General features: G+C 37.7%; 1 protein-coding gene across 1 annotated transcript in view; it reads left to right on the forward strand.

Annotated features, from left to right (window-relative positions):
• The window catches only part of tln1 (talin 1), a 301,850-nt gene that overhangs the window by 233,595 nt on the left and 40,675 nt on the right, over positions 1–27,580 (forward strand). Inside the window, exons 34-46 of the mRNA XM_069924188.1 lie at positions 1,011–1,133; positions 3,126–3,269; positions 3,541–3,702; positions 4,025–4,165; positions 6,055–6,236; positions 14,537–14,669; positions 15,803–15,904; positions 17,057–17,227; positions 17,956–18,105; positions 18,733–18,834; positions 21,404–21,523; positions 22,175–22,321; positions 26,780–26,946. Coding sequence (XP_069780289.1) covers positions 1,011–1,133; positions 3,126–3,269; positions 3,541–3,702; positions 4,025–4,165; positions 6,055–6,236; positions 14,537–14,669; positions 15,803–15,904; positions 17,057–17,227; positions 17,956–18,105; positions 18,733–18,834; positions 21,404–21,523; positions 22,175–22,321; positions 26,780–26,946 — 1,844 coding nt within the window. The remainder of the gene's footprint in view (positions 1–1,010; positions 1,134–3,125; positions 3,270–3,540; positions 3,703–4,024; positions 4,166–6,054; positions 6,237–14,536; positions 14,670–15,802; positions 15,905–17,056; positions 17,228–17,955; positions 18,106–18,732; positions 18,835–21,403; positions 21,524–22,174; positions 22,322–26,779; positions 26,947–27,580) is intronic.

Here is a 27,580-nt window from a genome sequence, read left to right on the forward strand (position 1 = left end):
TGAGGTGAAGAGATGGTATCTGAATAGGTTTATTCGTAACTTGTCCAAAGCCACCTATTCTTAAATTTTGTTGTTAATCTGCCACATATTTTAGACCCTTCAATGAAAGTACCTGTTTCCCCAAAATATTTTTAAATTAAAAAGCTGCTATCACATCCTTAGGATTTCTAGCAGTTTTGCCAAACAGTTAATTAACACCTTGAAGGTGTAATCACGCCATTATAGTATATAACAGAAGTTGTATTTAGCAGGGAGTGTACAAATTCAAGGGCATTAATGAAATGAATAATTTTTTTTTAAAACCTCCCCTCTAGCAGAAATATTCAAAACCAGAAGGAATGGGATTAAGTTCAGGGGTATGTTTAGGGCGACTGTTACAGTGGGTAGTGGAGTTGGATGATTTTGCAACATTTGTGAAACACCTGGATGTTCATTTAATTCTCAGGGCACTGCAGACTATGGACGAAGTGCTCATAAATGGGATCAGTATAAATAAGTAGTTGTTCAATGTGGACTTGAGCTGAAGGGCCTGTTTTTATGCTGTGGAACTTTATGACCACTTTGTTCTATTGTGGTGTATATATTTGAAGAACGTTGGCCAGAACACCCAAATCTTGGTATTTCTTCCAAATGCATCGTGGAATCTTTTATTCTCCATGAATAAGTTAAGGTGCCTTGCTCAAGGAATGAAACCAATGCAATCCATTCCAAGCACCTTTGTTGTGAATCATTCACGTGTTCCCTCCAAAGCCCAAATTGCAAACTTTTCCAAATAAAGTTTGACTGGCACTTGTGTCATCGGAGAATTTTTTTTTCAATTATTGTGCGAAGAATTTAAGAAAGAACAACTTTGAACTGTTTCACTAAAAAAAATGGAATAATAAATAATATTAGGAACTGTGGTTCTAATGTTAAAATGAAAAATGGAAATCATTAATCAATTACGTTATCTTTAGTCTTTCATGCAAAATTCAGACAATTTATCATTTTAACCATTAACTTTTATTTAGGTTCTTGGAGAGGCGATGACAGGAATTTCTCACAATGCAAAGGACAGTAATCTACCAGCCTTTAGTGATTCAGTAAGTTCTGGCTCCAAGGCCTTGTGTGGACTTACAGAAGCAGCTGCCCAGGTAAGCATCTGATTTAGAAAGAGAATTCTTACAACAAATCATGTTTGAACCTGTGCAGAAAAGATGCAAGAACCATCCGTAAAAAATGCATTGTTGGGTAATGGTTTGCATAACTGCCAAATCCTAAGTGCTTATGTAACATTGCAACTAACTTTGAAGATGATAGGAACATAGGAAGTAGGAACAGGAGTAGGCCAAAAATGGCCCATCGAGCCTGCTCCGCCATTCAATACGATCATGGCTGATCTAATTTAGGACCTAACTCCACCTCCCTGCCTTCTCCTCATATCCCCTAATTCCTCTATCATGTAAACATTTATTTAACCGAATTTTAAATATGTTTAATGAGGCAGCCTTAACCATTTCCCTGGTTAGAGAATTCCAAACATTCACTACTCTCTGGGAAAAACTATTTTTCCTCATCTCTGTCCTAAATCTACTCTCCCGAATCTTGAGACTGTGTCCTCTCGTTTTAGAATTCCTACATCTATCACGCTGCAGTCATTTCATTTGACTCTCGCCCTGCAATCTGTCATTGTTAAATTAATAGCTAGTCATTACTGACTGCACAAACAATGGAAGTGTCTTTTTTTTAAAAAAAAAACACTGGTTTAAGAAATTATATTAAATAACCTTTTAGCTTGTTCTTCTTCAGTGAAAATAATCAATATCTGAAATCTCTTATCAGATTCCTAATCCTGGTGAATATAAACTGTAGAACTTGTCCAATAACCATCCAGAAATTGCAGAGTTCTAGAATATAAGTCAACCCCTTCATGTTTTTATGAATTTAATTTATCATTTTTTTATTCCTGTACTGTCCACTGGTGCTCTCATTGTATCAGTCTCCTCAAGTATTCATATCTTGCTGTTTATCAAGTCTACCTTCATCAATAAATTTTGAGTTTGTCCAGGTACTTGAAGCCCTTGGACAGCTTACACTATTAAGGGAATCCATTATATTTTTTAGCAGCGCCTTGCATTTATAAATTGGGTTTGACTTTAATTCAGTTGTCTCTTTTATACAACACTCAATTTTTTTTTAAATGTTAGACAATATTTACATAATCTCCAATATATAATTAAAATGAAAAATAATTGTTCACAAATTTATTGGGAACAAGCCATTTAGAGTAAAACAAAATCACAGAAGTGATTAAAACAATCTTGCTGCTCAATCATTTCAATTTGTAACCATCTGAATTCTTTCAGGATAATTATTTCCTATTTTTGAAATACTGGGACTTATGGAAAATATTCAAATGCTCTTGGCCATAAGTTATCATTGGAACATTAATTGTGGATTTTTTTAAACTGTCAACTTTGAAGAAAGAACTGAAAATGCTGGAAACATTTAGATTATTTTGGGAAGGTTTAAAATTTCAGGATGCATGACTTTCTACAGAACAAGGCAAATTAGAAAGCAAACTTCAAAGTTTCAGAGGGAGGGTAGAGAATAAAAAAAGGTTTGAGTTAGGGTAGAGATCAGGGAGATGGAATGAACTGGTGTTGGATCTGGCTAAAAGAGTGTAGAGGATTATTTGATCAAAAAATAAAATCTGAACATAAGACAAGGAGGAAAAAAGTTGAACAATGAAAATCTGAGATGCATTTTAGAGTTAACACTTGATTTCAGACAAAGTGATTGTTCCTAATTGTTAAATAAGTTAATAAATTCATAAAATAGATAAGAAGCATAAATGCAATTGTGTAGATTAATTCAGAGCTTAAAAGTCCCATTATTCTTATCACTCAATAAATTTTGGAAGCCTGGGCATTGTGTACACTGTGTTTTGATGCTTCATTGCAAAGGAAGGGAAGAAAACCTGGGGTGTTCAGTTCCATTCTTGGCAAAAATGAAGTAAGGACTTTGCAATTTGGAGTCTCTTAATTTTTCAAAGACTGATGCAAGCGAAAAGCATGCAAGAAGGCAAAAGTTGTGCTTTTTTTTAAAAGAAATACCCAATATATTTTTCAAATTTTGATTTGCAGGCAGCCTACCTTGTGGGAATATCAGATCCGAACAGTCACGCTGGCCAGCAAGGATTAGTTGATCCAGCTCAGTTTGCCCGTGCCAACCAAGCAATCCAAATGGCTTGTCAGAACTTGGTGGACCCAGCTTGTATCCAGTCACAGGTAAGATTTGTGCCTGTTGTTTTAGTATCAAGAGATCCTTTTATAGCAGAGAAGTCGACTAATTATCCATAGCCTAACCATTCACTGCTTTTGTTTTCTGCTATGTTAAATTTAAATAATTTTGGCCGTCACTATTCTATGTGCCTTCATTCCAGAATCCTCCATTGTCCTGCTTCTTAATTGTATTTTGTGGCATTTTGAAGTGTTCTCTTTTTGAGCTTGAATGAAAATTGTGGGAAGCCTTTGCCTCAGTGTTTTCCTCTGACTGTAGGTTTTGTCTGCTGCCACCATTGTTGCAAAACACACTTCTGCGTTGTGCAATGCTTGTCGTCTGGCCTCGTCCAAAACCTCCAACCCTGTGGCAAAGAGACAGTTTGTTCAGTCAGCGAAAGAAGTGGCAAATAGCACAGCCAATCTTGTGAAGACGATCAAGGTATGTCCTCAAATTCCTGTGTACAGATGTTTCAGGTTTCAGCTTGAAGCAAGTTAAATTGTTAATAATGTATTAGAGATTGTTACATTGAAGAAGATAAGAATTTATTATCACAAATACATTTTACAGATGAAATTAAATTCTTGTTGCAGTTACACAAATACTTAAAACACAAAGTAACTTTTTATTATACTTTTTTGTGTATATTGATTTTTTTTAAATGGACGTCTTAATCTGCATAATGCTTTCTTAATGTATAATCTGTTGTAGTTTGGACATATTATTTATCCTAAAGCCACTTTACTGTCTTGAAACAATGTAGGCCCTTGATGGTGCATTCACCGACGAGAACCGAGAGAAGTGCCGAGCTGCCACAGTTCCTCTGATAGAAGCGGTCGAAAATCTGACGGCATTTGCTTCCAACCCAGAGTTTGTCAGCATTCCGGCTCAAATTAGTCCCGAGGTATTGTAAAAAGCCAAATTAGTTCATTTCTGAAAAAAAAACCAGAAGAACATAAAGTAGAAACAGAAGTGGTCTACTTGGTTCATCATGTCTGCCATTTAAGGTCATGACTGATTTTTAATTAAAAAAAAAATTTATACATTCTGCACGGTAACAGGCTATTTCGGCCTTAGAGTCCATACTGTTCAATTTACACCCAATTACTTACACCCCTGGCATATTTTGAACAACAGGAGGAAACCGGAGCCCCCGGGCAAAAACCCAAGCAGACATGGGGAGAACATAGAAACTCTTTTCAGATGGTACATGATTCGAACCCCAATTCTAATTGCTGCTGCTCTAAATGGATTGTGCCAACCATGTCACCCTTTTACTTCACTACTGCTCTTCAGCCATAATCCCCTTAATTTGCCAAATATCCCAAAAATGTATTGATCTGTCTTAAATATATTTTGTGACTGAACCCCACAATCCTCGGGTGAAAAATTCCAATGATTTACTATTAACTGGCACTGTCATTATTCAATGGTATAATCAAGTTTGTTTATTGTCATGGATACCAAGGAGCAGTGACAAAGCTCCTCAACCCATACATAGTACAGTAGGTAAAACACAATACAGAATGAAGATACAGAGAAATCAGTACAGATCAAGGCGACTTCATTTTTTCCCATGTGAGTATGGTAGGAAATAAACTGTTCATTAATCTCATGGTGCATAGTTTCATATTCATGAATCTTCCCATTGAAGTGATTATGGCTAGTGTGGAATGAGTTTTTTTAATATATTGGCTTTAATTCCAAGGTATAGATGGAGTCGAGGGAAAGGAGGTGTGTTAGTGTGATAGTCTGAGCTGCATTTACAACTCTGAAGTTTCTTGTGGATTTGACCAGTTCGCAAACCATGCAGTGATACAGCCAGATAGGATATTTTTAAAGGTACATCTGTAGATGTTATTGAGGTATGGCGTGCCAAATTTCCTTGAATTTCTGAGGAAGTAGAGGCGCTGGCATGGTTTCTGTGCCATTCCATCAACAATTGGTGGACCATGACAAGCCTCTGGAGATGTTTACCCTTAGGAGCTTAAAGCTGTCTACTAACTGCACCTCTGCCCTATTGATGTGGACAGGGGAGTAAGGTCTATCCCTCGTCCAGAAGGAAAGTTATTGAATTTGGTTACAAATATTGTCTTCAACAACAATTAAAATAGTGTATTCTGTTTTTTTAAGACATTATATAAATGTACTATTGAGGGCAGCGCTATTAATCACAATTCATTTCATAAAATGGAAGGTGACCATTTGGCCCATTAAGTCTATGCCAGCTCAGTTATTCCAGGGGATGGATAATAAATATTGGCCTAGTGATGCCCTGTCCCTGAAAAGTAAATTTAGCCTAATGGTAATTTTGATAAGAAATAATAGTTGATCACTTGTACAAAGTTTGATACCTTTTTCCAAAGCTAAAAATGTATTTTGGACAGTTGTAACTGCTTTTGAGGCACTGGACACAGGCAGTCCTAAATGTTACAATTCCGCATTCAAAGGGAAAGTAAATATTGTAATTTAGAATTTGTAAAGTCACAATTTTACACTGGAGTTGCAGGTGGTAGGGAAGCAAATATTTAAATGTTTTTCTGTAGATCTCTAAAGATAAAGCTACCAGTAAGTGACTGACACCTGAGACAAATATTTGCATGACAGCAAATGCAAGAAAGCAAAGAGAAGATTGCACTTTGAAGCACTGGAATCGATATGAATAGTTTCTAGTACTTGTCCACATGAGGGTGCCAAATCTCCAATTGAACTATTCACTGCTTTTTTAACAATTATATTTTCTTAAAAATAGTGGCTGTAGTTGTTTTCCTAAGTTTGGTGTTATTTCGGCAGGGTCTTCATGCTATGGAGCCTATAGTTGTGGCTGCAAAGACGATGCTGGATAGTTCAACAGGCCTTATTCAGACTGCTCGCTCCCTTGCTGTCAACCCCAAAGACCCACCAAAATGGTCCGTCTTGGCTGGACATTCCCGAACTGTGTCTGATTCTATCAAGAAGCTTATTACTTCCATCAGGTATTTCTTTACAGCAAATTGGTTTCAATACCCAGCATTTAAAAGTAGAATCGTTTTGTTTGGTGTTAGTTTAACTTTATACAGAGCTTAATCTCTGTCTGTTTTGTCGATAAATGTATTTTCAAAATTTCAGGCTCTATTATGTCTTTGATTTGAGGTTTATCTGAGTTTAAATTGTCTAAAGTCGTATTTTCTAGATTGTTTTGTGATGTTGTAATACATTCCCAGTTTTATTATGATTTGTGGCGTCTGCTGCACACGCTGTTCCTGTTTAAATGTCTAATTCTGTTATCCTTTTAAGGAATTTTTAATGCAGACCTTTTAACCAGAAGCAATAATAAGTTCATTAAACTTTGCAACTGATTTCATGAGCTACATGTTTTAGATGATCTATGCTTGAATCCTGCATTATATTTTGTATTTATGGGGGAAGATAACACTTATTGAGCAATAACCAGCTATTGCGCGGTTTGAGTTCCATCGGAACCGTTCCTTGGGGGATCTAAATTTAATCTGAGGTTTGATTGACTACTCTTGCTCTTGGAGAAAATTAATTGCAATGATCCCAAATGAAATAAATGCCAAAGGGAATTAGGAGGACATTTTCCAGTTATTGGAATCATACCCAATATAAATAAATATCAATATAAGCTGATCGTGATTGTTTGAGCCCACTCATCTCAGCCCATGGACATTGCTTCAGGGCTTCCTGAGAGAGGTCCCCTTGGCCCAACTACCTTCAACTGTTTTAACAATGATCTTTGCTCCATCACAATATCGGACATTTTTTAAGTTTAATTTTTAATTTTTTTTGTGTAATCGAAGGGACAACATCAGGTGCAATTTTAAAAGATAGACTACATGAGTGACAGGCAATAACTTTCTCTAATTTAAAAACTACCCACTGTTTGATTTTGAACGGGATTATCAGGGATGAATTTCCCCCTTCATCAATATACTGGGGATCCACTTGGACTAGAAACTCAACAGGACCAAACACAATCACAACTGCCCAAAGAGCAGGTCAAAGGTAGAGAATACTTCAGCTAGTGACTCCTCACTTAATTTTCCCGTCTTTGCACCGTCCACACAAAAAAAAAGCAAGTTGCCCACATGCTACAATACTCTCCACTTGCTAGGCAATTGTAACTCCCAACAACACTCAAGGTTGACCCTGCAGGGCAAAGTAGCTGATTTAATTTACCTGAATGTCCACCCTGCATCTCCGGCGTGATAAGGCTTCTGTTTATAAGAAGGACAGCAAATTTTTGTTCAGCTGCCTTAAGTAACATCTTCCAAGCTTATGGTTTTGAGTACCTGGAAAGGAGAAGGATACCAAGTTCTTGAAAACATCATCACCTGGAACTTTAATCTCCAAGCCTGTTATCACCCTGACTTTGAAATATATTGCTGTTGTATCAGAATCCTTGAAACCTCTTCAGAGGCAATTTCAGAGAACCTTCACACCAGATTTGTAGCAACTTTAACAATGCTTCTTGTCGCAGCATCTTTTGGGGGAACCTGAGCTTAAATTCTTTCACCACCGGTATTGTTAGTTTAGAATCTGAGCCATAAGGCTTGCAGTTATTGTAGGCCGGCAGTTTTTTTTTGCAATTGATGGTGGGCTTTTATGAGTGGTTAACATCTTAGCATGCTTAACACTTCATCTGACTGAAAATGGAATATATTATTTCATATATCATTTGGTGGTCCTGACAGATTAATATAATGATGTCAGTTCAAATGACAAGAAGCTAGACTTTTGTGCTTTTAACATTTTATGTGACTTGATGTAAAGTTATCTGTACCCCACTATAATGTTAACCTTCAGGCATGCTGTGATGCCTTGTATATTTAGAAGACTTTAATTCACTAAATTGTTTTATCTCCACCTGTCTTAACTAACTGCAAAATGACAGTTTGACTTAAATCTTTTAATGAGATTTTTGTAATTTGGTAGTAAAATTGTCAAAATGCATATAAACATTTTGTATTTGAAATTTGATCACTATTTAGAGTAAATGTGTTTCAGATCGGACCTTTTTATTTATTTATTTTTTTATTTTTCACACTGTGAACCATATCAAACATTTCCCTCTTGAATATACAGTGTCATTTTCTCCCCTTTTTTCCCCTCCCTCCTTCCCACCCCCCTCCAAACCCATTAAAAGTTCAACATATACAACACAATAAACCCATTAAACAATGTCATCACACAATGAAAATAAACAAGAAAATTGTGTCATCTTCTTTTACACACTGGGTCAGTTCATTTAGTCTTTTTCTCATTCTTTCATTTTAGGGGGTGGAGGTCCGGGGTAGGCCCTCTCTGTTGTGTTCCATGTACCGTTCCCAAATTTGCTCAAATAATGTGACTTTATTTTTTAAATTATATGTTAATTTTTCCAATGGAATACATTTATTCATTTCCATGTACCATTGCTATACTCTCAGGCTCTCTTCTGATTTCCAAGTTGACATTATACATTTTTTTGCTACAGCTAAGGCTATCATAATAAATCTTTTCTTGCGCTTCATCCAGTTTGAGTCTTAATTCTTTACTTCTTATATTACTTAGAAGAAAGATCTTTTTTTTGGGAATGTTGCTTTTTGTGATTTTATTTAATATCTGATTTAGATCTTCCCCAAATTTTTTCACTTTCTCACATGCTCAAGTTGCATGTACTGTTGTTCCTGTTTCCTTCTTACAGCGAAAACATCTATCTGATAATGTTGGATCCCATTTATTTAACTTTTGGGGCGTGATAACCAATTATATTGTATCATACATAACCTCGTATATATTATATTTCTCATAGTTTCGGAGCATAACTTTTCCCATATTTCATTTTTTATCTTTATGTTTAGATTTTTTTCTCACTTTTATTTGGGTTTATAGCTTATTTCATCATTTTCTTTCTCTTGCAGCTTGATGTACATGTTTGTTATAAATCTTTTTATTATAGTTGTTTCTGTAATCACGTATTCAAAGCTGCTTCCTTCTGATAATCTCAGTCTGCTTCCCAATTTGTCCTTTAAGTAGGTTTTCAGTTGATGGTATGCAAACATTGTACTATGAGTTATTCCATATTTGTACTTCATTTGTTCAAATGATAATAAATTATTTCCCAAAAAACAATATTCTATTCTTTTAATTCCTTTTCTCTCCCATTGTCTAAAGGAAGGGTTATCTATTGTGAAAGGGATTAGTTGATTTTGCGTCAATAATAATTTTAGTAGTTGGTCATTTGTTTTTTTCCTTTCTACATGAATCTTCTTCCATATGTTGAGTAAATGGGGCAGTACTGGTGAACTTCTATATTATGCCAGTTTTTCCTCCCACTTATAAAGTATATGTTCTGGTACCTGCTCCCCTATTTTATCTAGCTCTATCTTGGTCCAATCTGGTTTTTCCCTTGTTTGATAAAAATCTGATAGATATCTTAATTGTGCTGCTCTATAATAACTTTTAAAGTTTGGTAGCTGCAAACCACTTTGATTGTACCATTCTGTTAATTTATCTAGTGCTATCCTCGGTTCTCCCCCGCGTCCCCCCCCCTCCCTTCCATAAGAATTTCCTTATTATTCTCTTTAGTTAATTGAAGAATTTCTCTGTTAAGGGAATTGGTAACGATTGAAATAGGTATTGTATCCTTGGGAAGATATACATTTTAATGCAATTTACCCTTCCTATCAGTGTTAGTGGCAATTCTTTCCAATGTTCTAAGTCATCTGTAATTTCTTCATTAATGGCTGATAATTTAATTTGTATAGGTGGCCTAAATTATTATCTAATCTAATACCGAGGTATCGGATTGCTTGTGCTGCCATTTAAATGGTGATTCTTTTCTAAACTCTGTGTAATCCGCAGTATTCATTGGCATCGCTTCACTTTTATTTGCGTTGATCTTGTACCCCAATATTTCTCCATATTCCTTCAATTTCTTATGTAATGCTTTTATTGATATTTCTGGTTCTGTTAAGTATACTATGATGTCATCTGCAAATAGACTGATTTTATATTCCTTCTCTTTTATTTTTATCCCTTTTATTTTATTTTCTGTTCTTATCAGTTCTACCAGTGGTTCTATAGCTAATGCGAACAGTGAGGGAGGTAGTGGACATCCCTGCCTAGTTGACCTGCTTATTTTAAATTGGTTCAATATATATCCATTTATTGTCACCTTCTCCATTGGTCCCTTATATAATGCTTTAATCCAATTAGTATATTTCTCTGGTAGGTTGAACCTCTGTAATACTTTGAATAAATAATTCCATTCTACCCTGTCAAAAGCTTTCTCTGCATCTAAAGCAACAGCCACTGTTGGTATCTTATTTCCTTGTACTGCATGGATTAAGTTAATGAACTTACAGACATTGTCCATTGTTCATCTTTTAATAAATCCAGTTTGATCTAGTTTTACTATTTTTGGTACACAGTCAGCCAATCAGTTTGCTAATAGTTTTGCTATTATCTTATAATCTGAGTTAAGTAGTGATATTGGTCTATACGATGCTGGTGTTAGTGGATCTTTCCCCGTCTTTGGTATTACTGTAATTATTGCTGTTTTTCATGAATCTGGGAAGTTTTGTGTTTCTTCTATCTGGTTCATTACTTCCAGGAGAGGAGGAATTAATAACTCTTTAAATGTTTTTATAGAATTCTATTGGGAGTCCATCCCCTCCAGGCATTTTATTGTTCGGTAGCTTTTTTAATGTATCCTGTATTTCCTCTATTTCAAATGGTTTTATCAATTTGTTTTGCTCCTCTTCTTGCAATTTTGGTAGTTCAAATTTAGCTAAAAACTCATCTATTTTGTCTCCTTTCCCTTCGTTCTAAGTTCGGTATAATTGCTCGGAGAATTCCTTGAAGTTTTCGTTGATCTCTTTTAACCTGCCAAGCTAGTATTTTGTGCATTTTTTCTCCTAGCTCATAATACTTCTGCTTTATTTTCATTATGTTCTTCTCCACCTTATACGTTTGTAATGTTTCGTATTTTATATTTTGTCCGCCAATTCTCTTGTTTGTTGTATCTTCCCTTGTTGCTAGTTCTTTTTCTGTACTTACTATTTCCCTTTCCAGCTGTTCTTTTTCCCGATTGTAGTCCTTTTTCATCTTAGTTACATAACTTAATATCTGCCCTCTGATGAAGGCTTTCATTGCATCCCATAATATAAATTTGTCTTTCCGTATTTGATTCCGTATTTATTTCAAAGTACGTTTTAATTTGGCGCTCAATAAATTCTCTAAATTCCTGCCTTTTAAGTAGCATGGAGTTTAATCTCCATCTATATGTTCTTGGTGGGATGTCCTCCAGTTCTATTGCTAATAACAGGGATGAGTGATCAGATAACAATCTAACTTTATATTCCATTTTCCTAACTCTCCCTTGGATATGGGCTGACAACAGGAACAGGTCAATCCTTGAGTATGTTTTATGTCTACTCGAATAATATGAGTATTCCTTCTCCTTTGGGTCTTGTCTCTTCCACATATCCAAAAGTTGGATTTCCTGCATTGATTTAACCATAAATTTGGCTACTTTGTTCTTTTTGCTAGTCTTTTGTCCAGTTTTATCCATCTTTGGGTCCAAATTAAGGTTAAAGTCCCCACCTATCAATATATACCCCTGCGTATCTACAATCTTCAAAAAAATATCTTGCATAAACTTTTGATCATCTTCATTAGGTGCATATATATTGGCCAAATTCCAGATTTCTGAATATATCTGACACTTTATCATTACATACCTCCCTGCTGGATCTATTATTTCCTCCTCTATTTTGATTGGTATATTTTTATTGATTAATATAGCTACACCTCTGGCTTTTGAATTATATGATGCTGCCGTTACGTGCCCTACCCAGTCTCTCCTTAATTTATTATGTTCCACTTCAGTTAGATGCGTTTCCTGCACGAATGCAATTTCTATTTTTTCTTTTTTCTGTAAATTTAATAGCCTCTTCCTTTTGATTTGGTTATGTATTCCATTAATATTTATAGTCATATAGTTCAACATGGCCATCTCATACTCTGTTTACATCTCATTTCCATTTCCTCACCACCATCTTTCCCCTTTTCCCCATTTCCATTTCTCAATTTTCCTTTTTTGAACTCAATGTATGACAAAACTTCAAAAACATAAAATACTTCAACCACTCCCAGATCTAAAATTAACCCCAAGTGGTCCCCCCCCCCCCTCTCTGAGTCGCCCCTTGTCGGGCAACCACAACTCCCCTCTCCATTCAGACTGCAAACCCATTCGCAAGTGTCAACTAATTTCACAGTGACTGTTATTCTCTCTCACCCAACCCCCTCTAGAAAAGACCTTTATCTTCACATTAAAACAAAGCTCCCCCTCTTTTTTCTTTTTTGTTACCCCCTCCTTTTTTGCCCCCTTCTCCCTTACTTCCCTTTTCTTCCTTTCTTTAGTTCTTAGTTATACGCTATTTTTACATCTTTATATGTTGTTTGTCGTCGTTCTTGTTACATCTCTTCATCTCTCTGTCTGCTTTGTAGGCATTTTGCAAATTCTTGTGATTTCCTCGGATCCGAGAACAGTCTGTTTTGCTCCCCTGGGATAACTATTTTAAGCACCGCTGGATATCTTAACATAAATTTATATCCTTTTTTACATAGGATTGATTTGCTGTGTTAAACTCCTTCCTCTTCTTTAGGAGTTTAAAACTTATGTCTGGGTTAAAAAAAAATTTTGACCCTTGTACTCCAATGGTTTTTTGTCTTCTCTAATTTTATTCATTGCCTTCTCCAATATATTTTCTCTTGTCGTGTATCTCAAAAAGTTTATTAAAATGGATCTTGGTTTTTGTTGTGACTGTGGTTTCGGGGCTAGTGTTCTGTGTGCCCTTTTTCCATTCCTTCCTGCATTTCTGGCATTCCAAATACTTTTGGAATCCATTCTTTTAAAAATTCTTTCATATCTTTGCCTTTTTCATCTTTCTTTAGGCCCACTATCTTTGTATTGTTTCGCCTACTATAGTTTTCCATTATATCCATCTTCTGAGCTAACAACTCTTGTGTTTCTTTAACTTTTTTGTCACTTTCTTCCAATTTTCTTTTTAAGTCGTTCACTTCCATTTCTACAGCCTTTGCACGTTCTTCCACATTTTCTAATCCTTTCCCTACATCTGTTATGACCAGCTCTATTCTACTCTCTTTTTCTTCTGTACTTTTCATTTTTCTTTTCATTTGACTAAATTCTATTGTCAACCATTCTTTTAATGCTTTCATTTGTTCTTGAAATTTTTTTTTATCTATGTACTCTCCATTCATTTTACCTTCTATTCCTCTTTGCAGAGCTTGGTGTTCTCCTTCTTCTTCTGTGTCTGCTCTTGGGTTTGTGTCTTCTACTTCTCTTCCTTGTATCTGTGTCCCTTCTGACTTTCTTGTTGAGCTGCTTGCCTCAGTTTTGTTGGGTGTTTTTTTTCATGGCTTCTTGATGTTGGTCCTCTTCTTCTGGGCTAGTTATCTGTTTGGCCTCCTGCTGCTGTTTTTCTTTCTCATCCCTTCCTTTCCCGTTGCTTTCCTTTTCTTTCAGCTGGGAGCCCTGCTGTCGGGCATCTCTCAGCTGGTTGTGCTGTGTAGGTTCACTCCAAAGCTGGTCCCCCTTCACGTCGGTGTTCTCCTTTCCCTTGTTGTCCACATTGCGCACCTCTTTTTGTCTTAGTGAGCCATTTTTGTAGTCCCGAGGTCGGGAGGTCGCGACCCTGCGGAGTCTCCACTAACCTCGGAGCAGGCTCCTCTGTGTACGGCGGGTCCCTGCTTCTTCGTGCAGGTATGGCCTTCTCCTTTCTCTTCTGGCGTCTTTCCTTTTTTTTTCCCCCGTTGCTTTTGGTTTTTCTTTCTTAGGTGTCATTTTCTTTCTTTTCTCCACACCTTCATCTTTTATTTATTGTGTTTTGTGTACCTGGGGCTTTGCGTTTCCTTCACTTTTTTTTCTTCTTTTCTGGAGAGGGCTGGTATTCTCCTACCGGCCACTACTCCATCACGTGGCTCCTCCGTCAGATCAGACCTATTTGAGGAGTGTAGGATTAGGAATTTGAACACCATAATCAGGGGTTCTTGGGCTGAAGTTTTGCCATAAACATTCAGTCAACTGTTCAAAGGTTGAGAAAGCAAATACAGGTATCTAAATGATGCTGGTACATTTATTGTAAATAAAATACTGAATATGGTATCTGTAGTAGATGATGCTGTCATTATGAATACAAGAACGTGGGTATTACGTAACAGCTACAAAATTGTTTTTGAATATCAGAGTTTCCTTTCACTTTGACAGAGACAAAGCTCCTGGACAGAGGGAATGTGATGAAGCCATTGAGGTTCTCAACCGATGTATCAGAGATGTTGACCAGGCATCTTTGGCAGCAATTAGTCAACAATTGGCCCCACAGGAAGACCGTTCCCAAGAGGTGAACAACAAATACTTTCCTTCAGTGATTGTTCTGGATAGTTTTTAAATTATTGTTCTACCTAATCCAAAAGCATGAATTTTGAAATTTTTGCAAGTTTACAATGCTCGTCAGTTCATCCAAGGTAAAGTACTTGCTAGAATGAGGGAAATTAGCTGAGGTACACTGCATTGTATCAACTGACTCCTTACCAGTTGCAATATTACAAGGCAATGTTGTCACAGAATAAATTATATCTGGGCCTAATGACTGGAGATGAGGTTGGGGGTTGAGTGTTAAGAGACTTGACTGAAGGGGAAGTATAAAAATGTACGTGCAGATCCTTGAATGGCAAATAGCATTCAGTAAATGGTTTTAGCTATTGGCTCAGTATTGGCACTCTCCCCATGTCAATCGGTTGCAATTTCTAGGGCTACTGTAGAGATTTGATTGGAAAATCGAGTATGGTAATCTAGTAATATTGGGAATACGATCTATTGCTAGAGTTGCTATCTTTCAAAACATCAAATTAATTAGTTTGATAAAAATAATCCTATTACGTTTTTTTAATTTCAAAGATACTACACAGTTGAAGGCCATTTTGGACCATGAAACCCATGCCTCCCAATTATCCTACTCACCTTGTACGTTTTGGAGGGTGGGAGGAGCCTGGAGCACCCAGGGAAAACCTACAGAGTTCGTGGGGAGAACATACAAACTCCTAAAGGCAGCACTGGTTTTGAACCTGGGTGGCTAACACTCTAAAAGTGTAAATGCTGAAAATGTTGCCCAGAAAAAGTCCTAACCTTGATACATGTTCCGAAATCAGCATCACATTTTTTTCAAACAAACATTAGGTTGTGGTCCATGCCAAATTGTTGTTTGCCTTTCATGACTCCAAAATATTTAGTTTGTTGAAAAATATTGTCTTGCCATATTGGATATAAATGCAGATCCAACAGAACAAAAAACAAACTACTGAAGGAATGCAGTTGGTCAAGCATCATCTGTGGAGGTAGAAGGATGGTTGACATTTTGATATGTAATATATAAATACATAGGCCTTTCAGTCTCTGGTGTGTGGACTCTTGTTTGCACTATATAAATTTCAAATTGAAACCGATGTCCTAATTTTTTTTCTAATTTTCCATTAGGCATTACATGATCAGATGGCTGGAGCTGTCCACGAGATTAGCAATCTGATTGATCCAGTGGCAGTGGCAGCTCGTGCGGAGGCTTCACAATTGGGGCACAAGGTAAAAAGGCTACTTTGTTGGCAATAAGTTTCTACACTGCTTGTGTGCCAAAGCATAATTTTTCAAATTCTGTTATTCGAACAGTCTTGACTTGATACTTATCAAATAGATATTACTCTCAGCCATGCGTAGAATCACAGATGCAGAAACCCATCAAGCTTGGACCTGTGGTTTAGATTAGGGATGCTGTCTGTTATTGGATATCACGAACTACCTCTCCACCACTGACGAGATAAATAACTGATCTTGGTCACGGGTTCTAAGTACAAAGTTGAACCCAGATATCTTACAATAATTTCCAAAGGGTGGCAGTCTCCATTGCTTTTCCCAGTAGCCAAACTGAAGAAGCATATCAGTACTAAAGTGCAACCTGAGTTACTGGTGATGTGATTTTTGTATTTCTTTTAGACTGATGTCGGTCAGCCACATCCAACTCCTTAACTCATTAGTCTTTTCTTCTCTTTCTTTGGCTTGGCTTCGCGGATGAAGATTTATGGAGGGGTAATGTCCACGTCGGCTGCAGGCTTGTTTGTGGCTGACAAGTCCGATGCGGGACAGGCAGGCACGGTTGCAAGGGAAAATTGGTTGGTTGGGGTTGGGTGCCGGGTTTTTCCTCCTTTGTCTTTTGTCCGTGAAGTGGGCTCTGCGGTCTTCTTCCAAGGAGGTTGCTGCCCGCCGAACTGTGAGGCGCCAAGATGCACGGTTGGAGGCGATATCAATCATGACTTTGGCGGAGTATTCACTGATGTACAGTCTGAGAATCCAAAATAAAAGCCATCTCTAAATTATTGAACTTCTTTTTGCATCGGTCTGATACAAAAAAAACTACATTGCGGAATGTATAATTCTCAGTAAAACATCTACATAGATCTCTGTCTTTGATCAATTGCAGCTAACCCTTCGTGGCTACAATCGAGCAAGGGGAATTACACTGCTTTTAGTTTCCTAAACTACTGGATTATGGTGCTTTTGATTTGCTCATGTGTTCACTTAAATGTTTTCTGCAATGCAAGATGATCTTTGAATCATACAGTTCATTTAACCAGTACAGTACAGAGCCATCCCCACAGAACAATTTAATGTTGAAAGTAAGATCAAGCGATTTAGGACTTCATCAGATCCATGGTTGTATGTGATTTACAAATTTTACAGGTGTCCCAGATGGTCAGTTACTTTGAGCCACTTACCATGGCTTCAATCGGTGCAGCATCGAAGGCGGTTAATCACCAGCAGCAGATGAATCTCTTGGATCAAACCAAAACACTGGCAGAATCTGCACTTCAGATGCTGTACACCGCTAAAGAAGCAGGCGGCAATCCAAAGGTAAGGAACACTCAGAAATCTGCTGAGTGCTGTGACCATATTTGTAGGTGCATTCTCAGTGCATGCAGTCATTGCAGTTTAAGGAAGAAAGCAGAGAACCTCATCACAGAGGCTCTTGAAGTTCATGCTTTGTAATCTTGAGAACATTCAATGACTACTTATATAGTCCTTTAGGAATGCAAGGCACTACATGGATTCTAACAAGCTTCAAATGTAATGCATCCAAACCCTGACAGATGTCAGCAGTGCTGAATGTTTTTCATTGCATTATTTATGAAATTCACTCCAGTGATTTTTTTTAATATATAAGCACAATTCAGAAACTTTGTACCTGGTAGTGCTGCAAAGAATACTGAGTTAATATGAGACCAGCAACAATTTTTTTTTACACCTGTGTGTACCTAGAAATCTCTACAGGTACTAACCTAAGAGGGGTTAAAGCACAGATTAACCCGAATGCTATTGACCCATTAACTTATGCTGTCGCACAGACTTGGCTTCATAGTCCCTTCTAGAATTTAAAAGATTAAATATTGACAGAATCAGGAGTTTGATAGCAGATGCAGGGAAATTATTTCTTTTGGGAAATCCAGATCAAAGAAGCATAATAAGATCAAGAACTCAGGAATAAAATAGGGAAGGGCTTTGTACATCTGGAATGAAATAAATATAAACTATTATAATGGACCTAGATGTGGCATTAAGTGACGCATTTTATTTTCCTCTAGCAAGCAGCACAAACACAAGATGCGTTGGATGAGTCTGTGCAGATGATGAAGGAAGCCGTGGAAGATCTGTCAGGGACACTCAGTGATGCAGCTAGTGCTGCAGGTGTTGTGAGTGGAATGGTGGACTCCATCAACCAGGCCATTAACAAGGTGAGAGGTGTGGCCATGGTTCGGTCACACTTGAGTAGTTCTAACATCTACACCTGATTAATAACATTTCTTTCACCTCCAGAACACTTCTTGTGTTTCAAGAAGGTGCCTACTGATACCTTTTCAAATCCATTTGTGTCTCAATCGAGATCAATCCAACAAAGCCCATGAGATAAATGTTTAAAAAAAATTAGGAGATTCAGAAATTCCATTGGTTGCACCCAGATCTAGGGATCAAAATATAAAATGAATTGGATCTTTCAGGAGTCATTCAAAACTGCATGCGTTCAAACGGTAGTGAAAGCTTGAACTGTTATCCAGCGACAATCAGTAATGCTAAATTATTTGTTTAATTACAAGACCACAGTTGTTGCATTCTTAGAAATTCAGTAATCAGAGGTGTGTGAATCAAATGATAAGAGTTAGATCACCAATCTGTCTAATCACTGTAATGAAGGAGAGATGTGAGTCATTGACCAACCTTTTATGTCCAGTATCCAGAGTTCTTCAGTATCAATAAAAACTCTAAATTCTTCCCCACAATTAGCAGAGTTATGGATGTTAATCCACAACAGTTACTTAAGGGGACAAATGGCAGGAACTTAGATATTTTTGCTTTAAATGTAGATTGATGAAAATGCTCCAGTGGAACCAGAGGGATCGTTTGTTGACTACCAGACCACCATGGTGAAGACTGCTAAAGCCATTGCAGTAACAGTTCAAGAAATGGTGAGTGCCATTTACTTCATTAAGTTTCCATTTGAAATTGGAGGAGTCACGCGATGGAGTAGTGGCCGGACGGTGAACTCCAGCCCTCTCCAGAAAAGTCGGGAAAAACAAGAGAAAACACAAAGGCACAGAAATAAAAGTTACAGAAAAGTGAGTATAAAGGTGGAAAGAAGATGGCGACAAAAAAAGAAAAGTCGAAAGCAACGGTAAGAAGAGAGGAAGAGAAGACAAAGGAGGGAAAAGGTGAAGGCCTTACCTGTCCGAAGAGGCCCGCTGCGGAGAGAGAAACCCGCTCCCTCAGGTCGGTAAATAATGGACTACAAAAATGGCTCGCAGAGCCGAGTAAACGTGCGCAACCGCGCATGCGCGATACTTCGCGCATGCGCGATGCGAATGAAAAAAAACACACCGACGGGAGGGGGGACCAGCTGGGGAGTCGATCTCCACAGCCGGCAACGACAGCTGCAGAACACCTGCAGCAAGAAGAGACCACAGAAGACAATAGAAACAAGATAGAAGAGGAGGAAAGGGCACCAAAGAAACAACAGATGGTCAACCCAGAGGAAGAAGAAGAGGAAGAGTATGGTGAAATAGAAGAAGAAAAGAGAGGCAAGGTAAAGGATATACTTGCTCTTATTAGAGGATACATGGAATCATTTAAAGAATGGCAAACACAGGAATTTAAGGATTTAAGAAAAAGAATAAACAACACAGAGGAGAAAATAATTAAAATGGAGATGACCTTAACAGAAATGGGGAAAAAAATGGACAAGATGGAAGAGCGGGCAGTAGCAGCAGAAATGGAGGTAGAAGACTTAAAAAAGAAATTGGAGAAATCTAATAAAAAAACTAAAGAGACACAAGAACTACTAGCTCAAAAAATAGATACAATGGAAAACCATAACAGAAGAAATAACATAAAGATAGTGGGCCTTAAGGAAGATGAAGAAGGCAAGAATATGAGGGAGTTTATAAAAGAGTGGATCCCTAAGACCCTAGGATGTCCAGAACTACAGCATGAAATGGAAATAGAAAGGGCACATAGAGTATTGGCCTCTAAACCACAACCACAACAAAAACCAAGATCTATTGTAGTAAAATTCCTAAGATATACTACAAGAGAAAAGGTACTGGAGAAGACAATGGAAAAAGTAAGAGAGGGCAACAAACCACTGGAGTATAAAGGGCAAAAAATCTTCATTTATCCAGATATAAGTTTTGAACTCCTAAAGAAGAGAAAAGAGTTCAATACAGCAAAGGCGATTTTATGGAAGAAAGGGTATAAATTTATACTAAAGCATCCAGCGGTATTGAAAATATTTATTCCAGGACAACAAAACAGACTATTCGCGGATCCAGAAGAAGCACGAAAATTTGCAGAACAATTACAAAAATAGACAGAGGGAGGAAGACGGGTAATGAGAGTTAAAATGATCACGACTGATATGTATGTGGGTAAAGACAAAAATAGACTGAGGGATGAAGACGGGTAATGAGAGTAAAAATGATCACGATTGATATGTATGCAGGTAAAGAGGTATAAGAGTGAATAGAGACAATGAGCATACATGAATGTATCTGTACTTAGAGGAAAATATAGATAGTATAGACAAGAATTAATAAGGGAAGGTAATGGAATAGAGAGAATAAGGAGGGAATTAAAAGAGGGACCTTTGTGACATATGAAAAGTGAAATCTTTTCTGGGGGAGGCGGGGTGGGGGGAAATAGCGGTCACTGCAAAATCAGTTGACGCTTGCGAGTGGATTCGCAAATCCAAATGGAGAGGGGAGATGTGGTTGTCCGACAAGGGATAAAGGACAACTCAGGAGGTGAAGGGGAGATTGGGGATAAATAAGATAGAAATAGGAGAATAAGGAAAATGTTAGATGTTGTAGGAATGTTGTCTTATAAAGAGTTGAAAATAAGAAAACAGAAATGGAAAAGGAGGAAAGGTAATGATGGAAAAACGGAAAGAGAAGATAAACAAAATATAAAAGGGCTACGCTGAACTATATGTCTTTAAATATTAATGGAATACATAACCAAATTAAAAGGAAGAAACTACCAAATTTAAATGAATAAATGTATTCCATTAGAAAAAATAACATATTGGTTAAGAAATAACATTGAAATATTCGAACAAGTATAGGAGCCTTACATTAAATACAATAGCGAAAACCTACCGGGGACAAACATTACCTAAGTTGATGGAAGGAGAAGGAAAGAAAAGAATGGACTCAGTAGAATTTCTGGTGTATTTTTGTTGAATGACAACATCGTCTGACGGGTTTAATGCAACTTAGATTGTATACCTAAAATGGATGAGGGGGGGGTGGGGGGTGGCTTGGGAGGAGGGAGGGGGGGGGAGAAAAAGTCACTGTATATGTGTGAAAAAGAAAAAGTGTATATCATGGCTAATGTGATTTATGGTGTGAAAAATAAAAAATTAAAAAAAAACCTTGGCAACAAAAGGGAAATTATGCAAAAGAAAAAAAAAAAAAAAAGTTTCCATTTGAAATTGAGGACCAAGATGGAATTGCTGCTTCTAATTCTTGCTACTTTTCCTAGGTTACTAAATCAACTACCAATCCAGATGAGCTGGGGACTTTGGCAAATCAGCTCACAAATGACTATGGACAACTGGCACAGGAAGCCAATCCTGCAGCCATAACAGCTGAAAATGAAGAGGTACTTGGTTAAAAAGACAATGCAGAATTTGTATCTGATCCAATTATGACCTCTGTAGTGTACCAATTGTAAGGTTTTGCCCAATGAGGCTCTGGAAATAGTAGATACCCTGAAGTGCTAAAGACAAAGTTACCTGGAAATAAGATGATTTAATACCCATAACGATCTCCACAGCGTTAAATTTTACCTGGAGTAATTATACTGATTATTTCTGAGTGAAATCTCAAACCAATCTGGTGCTGAGGCTAAGCACAAAAATGTTTTATCACATTAAAAATAGATGTTGTCCAGTTCCTTGGCGAGTTCTACTCGTGTAGAAAATTATTTGAGATACAATTGTAGTAAATGTTATTAGAAAAGCTTCAGCACTCGTCATTAAATATTGCCACATTATTTTCAGATTAGCTGGATCTTGATTGGTGGGAACTAAGTTACCTATTTGCAAGTGGTTTTCCCATCTTTTAAATAATAATCCTTTTAGATTTTGTGAATAAAATATTTAAATATTTGGTAAAATCACAATCATTGAACTAATTGCTATTTTTTGTAATATATTTTAGGTTTTGTGGACTGTTATGGTATTGTGATTTAGCAAAAAATATCATAGTGAAGCTCTCGCAATCTTAATAACTTTTTAAAATGTATTTGTAGATCGGGAATCATATCAAGAGTCGTGTGCAGGAACTAGGTCACAATTGTGCATCATTGGTTCTCAAAGCTGGTTCACTCCAGTGCAGTCCCAGCGATGCCTTTACGAAGAAAGAGCTCATTGAATGTGCTCGCAAAGTTTCTGAGAAGGTATTGAATTATCAAAAGAAAATATCAAATTGGAACTTTGATTTTAATTATCATGATGCTTGGTTCAGAAATATATTGCATTTAAATATTGTTTAACAATTAGGTGTTTTATACTGTTAAAGTTCCTGGGTTTCAGTGTCTCCTATTGTCAGGACTTGTTTATTACAGTAGCCAGCTACATCTCTTGTCCATTTCTACCTATCTGCCACCATTGTGACATCACCTGAGACCATAGTAATGAGAATCCTGTGAACTGATCCAGCTCTCATGTTTTGCCATTGTCTTCGAACTCTGACTGAGTTGACGTTGGGCAATGTGGCATTCAGTTTGATTTGATTTATGGGTTGTTTATTATGCACAAGGCAAAAAAAGAAGGGAATTTAGAAGTTGCGTTACTAAAATCAGAATAATGTTGGTCTGAATGTGCATAAAAAGCATCCATCAGCCCACATTGATGTGTCCAGTACTGTTGGGGTTAAAACAAAATTTATTGGACTTGGTCAGAGGTAGTCTTGCAGCTGGCCTGAGATTTTTTAAATTCCTCAAAACCAACAAGTTGATAAGGTTGATGATGAAATGGTCATAATATATGGCTAAATACCATGCATCATTGTTTGAGACCTCAACTAAATAATTCAACATTAGCACTTAAAATATGGCATCCTTAAAAGTTTATATCTTTTAGACAAGAGCGACTCTTGTTCAGAATGCTTATTCTAAATAAAATACTTATTATCCAAGTCCTGTCATGGAAAATGGCCAAGGAAACCTAAACTGTGAATTTTATCAGCAAAATAAAATTATAAAAGCAGCTGGTTTGGATATTTCAGAAGTAATATTGCATGTGTTAGCAAATTCAGCTGCAGCTCCTTTCAACCCGCATTAGGGAACTGGAGCAGGAGTTGGATGAACTGCAGATCTTGAGGGAGGCAGAGGTAGTGGCAGATAGGAGTGTCATGGAGGCAGTCACCGCTATAAATTAGGGAAGTAGCTGGGTGAATGTCAGCAGAGGGAGGGGAAGTTACAGTTAGTGCATAGTGTTGGTGGAGACCTACAAGGGACAAGTCAAAGTGTAATGCCTCCAGTGTAGAGGTTCGTCCCCCAGCTCAGAAGGGAAGTGGGGAGAAGAGGAGAGCAATAGTGATTGGGGACTTATTGGTTAGACAAATGGATAGGAAGTTTGAGATGGTTGATATGTTACCTCCCAGGTACCAGGGTCAGGGATATCTCTGATCTTGTACCCAGCATCCTGGAGGGGGAGGGCGAGCAGGCAGATGTCATAGTCCACGTGGGGGCCAATGACATAGATTGAAGTGGGGATGAGGTCCTGAAGGAAGAATATAGGAAGTTGGGGAAGAAGTTAAAAAGCAGGAACTCAAGGGTGGTAATCTAGAGATTGCTCCCTGTGCCATACGCTAGAGAGGGTAGGAATAGGAAGATGTGGGGGATGAATGCGTGGCTAAAAAGTTGGTGCAGGAGGCAGGGGTTCACATTTGTAGATCATTGGGAACTCCTCTGGGGAAGGCCTGACCTTCCAAAAAGGATGGGCTGCACCAAAGCTGGAGAGGGACCAATATTCTGGTGGGTAAGTTAACGAGATCTGTTGGGGAGGGTTAACTCGTTTGGCAGAGGGGTGGGAATCACAATGAGAGTGCGGAGATTAGGGTAGAAGGACAAATAGATTTGAAGGGAGAGAGGATTCTGATTGTTAAAATTAATGAAGGAGAGGGTATAGTAAAAGTAGATGGTAATCAAAGGAGCAAATGTGAGGGACATTCTCTCAATGTATACAATTCAAGGAGCACGGTAAGTAAGGAGGTTGAACTTAGAGCATGGTCTTACACAGAAATATGATATCAGTGAAACTTGGTTGCAGGAGAGGCATGATTCCAGGATTCCATTGTTTTAGCTGTGATAGAACAGGGGATAAAAGGTGGAGGAGTCGCATTGCTTATGTGATATATAAAAGTTTTTAACTTTCCACACATTGACTGAGATGCCCAACTGTAAAAGGACTGGATGGGTTGGAGTTTGTCAAATGTGTTCAGGAAAGTTTTCTAAATCAATACATTAGAAGAACTGATTAGAGAAGGGGCAGTATTGGATCTCCTGTTAGCAAATGAGGTAGTTTAAGTGACCGAGGTTTGTGTTGGGGAACACTTTGGGTCTAGTGATCATAATACTAATAGTTTTAGGTTAATAATGGATAAGGATGGGGCTGGGCCTAAAGTTGAGGTTCTTGATTGGAATAAGTTAAATTTGGAGGAGATGTGAAAGGATTTAGAGGGTGTGGATTGGGATAATTTATTTTAAGAGAAGGATGTAACAGATAAATTAAAGATGTTCAAAGGGGAAATTTTGAGAGTACAGAGTTGTTATGTCCCTTTGAGGATTAAAGGAAAAGTTAGAAAATATAGGGAGCCTTGGTTTTCAAGAGATATTGGGAATTTGGTTCGGAGGTAGACAGATGTGTACAATAAGTATAGACAGAAGGAAATAAATAAGGCGCTGGAGGAATATAAAGAGTGTGTTTTAAAAAAAAAACTTAAGAAGAAATTAGAAAGGCTAAAAGGAGATATGAGGCTGCAAGGTAAAAATAAATCCAAAATGTTTCTACAGGTAAATTAAAAGTAAAAGAATACTAAGGGATAAAATTGTGCTCCTTGTGGATCAGAGGGGTTGGTTATGTGAGGAGTCAAAGAGACTGGAAATTTTAAAAGATTTTTTCTTCAGTATTCACTACGGAAAGGAAAATTGAGTCAGGTGAAGTGAGGAATACTAGTAGAGAGGTCATGGAACATATACAGATTAATGAGGAGGTAGTTCTGGCTACTTTAAAGAGAATAAAGGTGGATAATTCTTCAGGTCCTAAAAAGATATTCTCTAGGACCTTGAGGGAGATTAGTGTGGAAATAGTGGGGACTCTGACCACGAAGGAGGCGACGGAGGATTGGAGGGAGTTCATGTTGTTTCACTCTTTAAAAAAGGCTCTAAAAGTAAACTAGGTAATGATAGGCCTGTGAGTCTGACATCGGTGGTTGGTACATTAATGGAGAGTGTTCTTACGGATGGAATTTACAATTATTTGGATGACCATGGACTGATTAGGAGTAGTCAACATGGTTTTCTGTGTGGTCGAGCATGTTTTACAAAATCCTCAAATTTTTCGAGGAGATTACGAAGAAGGTTGACAAGGGGAAGGCTGTAGATGTTGTCTATATGCACTTTAGTAAGGCCTTTGACAAGGTTCCGCATAAGTTAGGAAGGTTCAAGCATTAAGTATTAATGTTGAAATATGAAATGGATTCAACAATGGTTGGATGGGAGATGTCAGAGAGTAGTGGTGTAAAATTGTTTGTCAACTTAGAGGCCAGTGACTAGTGGAGTGCCTCAGGGATCAGTACTGAGTCCATTGTTGTTTGTCATATATATTAATGATCTGGATGATAGGGTGATAAATTGGATTAGTAACTATGCAGATGATACTAAGATTGGTGGTGGTGTGGACAACAACGAAGGTTTTCAAAGTGGAATATAGGCCAGTTGGAAAGATGGGATGAATGATGGCAGATGGAGATGAATACTGATAAATGTGAGGTGCTACATCTTGGTAGGACTAATCAACAAAGGTCATACACATTAAATGGTGGACAATTGATGAGTTCAGTAGAACAAAGGGATTTAGGAATTCTGGTACATAATTCACTGAAAATGGAGTCACATACAGATAGGTTGGTGAAGAAAGCTTTTGGTATGTTGGCCTTCATAAATCAGAGTATTGAGTACAGGAGTTGGGATGTCATGTTGAAGGGCATTGGTGAGGCCATATTTGGAATATTGTGTGCAGTTTTGGTCACCAAATTATAGGAAGGACATGAACAAAATAGAGAGAGCGTAGAGAAGATTTACAATAATGTCACCTGGGTTTCAGGGTTTGACCTACAGGAAAAGGTTAAGCAGGCTAAGATTTTACTCCCTAGAGCGTAAAAGATTGAGGGGTGATTTGATAAAAGTATTTAAAATCATGAGGGGGGGACAGAGAGTATATGTGGATAGGCTCTTTCCATTGAAAGTGGGGAGATTAAAACAAGAATACATGGATTGAGATTGAAGGGGGAAATGTATAGGGGAAACATGAGGGGAATTTCTTTCTTCAGAGGGTGGTGGGAGTGTGGAATGAGCTTCCGGCCAAAGAGGTAGATGCAGGTTCGATTCTAATATTTAAAGAAAAGTTGGATAGGTATATGGGTGAGAGAGTTATCGGATGAGTGCAGATCATTGGGACTAGGTGGGAGAAGATGTTCGGCATGGACTTGAAGGGCCAAACTGGCCTGTTTCTGTGCTGTATTGGTTGTACGGTTATTATATTGTTATTTAATTTTTCTCCTCAAATATACACACAATGCTATTACACCCAATCTTCAAGTTCATTTCTGGAACTGTAACCTATTTTTCTAGATTTCCCATGTATTGGCAGCCTTGCAGGCTGGTAACCGTGGAACTCAAGCTTGCATTACTGCTGCCAGTACCGTGTCTGGAATCATTGCCGATTTAGACACAACCATCATGTTTGCTACGGCAGGAACATTAAACCGAGAGAATGAAGAGACCTTTGCTGACCACAGGTAAGTTTGCAGCAGAGATCATATTGATACCTTGTTACATAGCAACCTGCAGTGTCTTTAGTTGTTTCTGAAGGTCCATGGGTGAATTTTTTTCTTTGTATTTAATATCTTCATTCAATTCTCAAATCTCTGCATGATCGAGCTGTATGATCAATTGCAAATTGTGTTTAGTTTCTTGCTCTCTTCGTGGCCCATTTCATCGCAGCAGATGGCTCTAATGTCTCAGCAAGTGGATTAGAGATCAAATGTTGGGTTAAGGGGTTCATCCATCAATTTTTAATTTCCTATTTTCTCAAATGGGGAGCTGTTGAGTGGAGGATATGTTTGGATATGCAGTACAATATTAATTTTTTACTGACTTGCAATGGTTTAATTTATCAGAAATCTTCAATCTTTGTGCTATTACACTGAACCTAGCAGAGAAATGAAGGAAACACTCAATATGTCAGGCAGTGTCTTCAGAGAGAAAAACAGTTGGCACTTCAGTTTAGTAAGTGCTGGAGAAACTCAGCTGGTCGTACAACATCCATAGGAAAGAAATTGATAGGAGAAGGAGAGAGAGCTATCTTCCTCAGCCCTCTGCCCTCTTCCCACATTACCTCTCAGCTCCTTTCTCTTCCACCCTCCCACCTGC

The sequence above is a fragment of the Narcine bancroftii genome, chromosome 3 (genome assembly GCF_036971445.1).
Source record: "Narcine bancroftii isolate sNarBan1 chromosome 3, sNarBan1.hap1, whole genome shotgun sequence".
NCBI lineage: Eukaryota > Metazoa > Chordata > Chondrichthyes > Torpediniformes > Narcinidae > Narcine > Narcine bancroftii.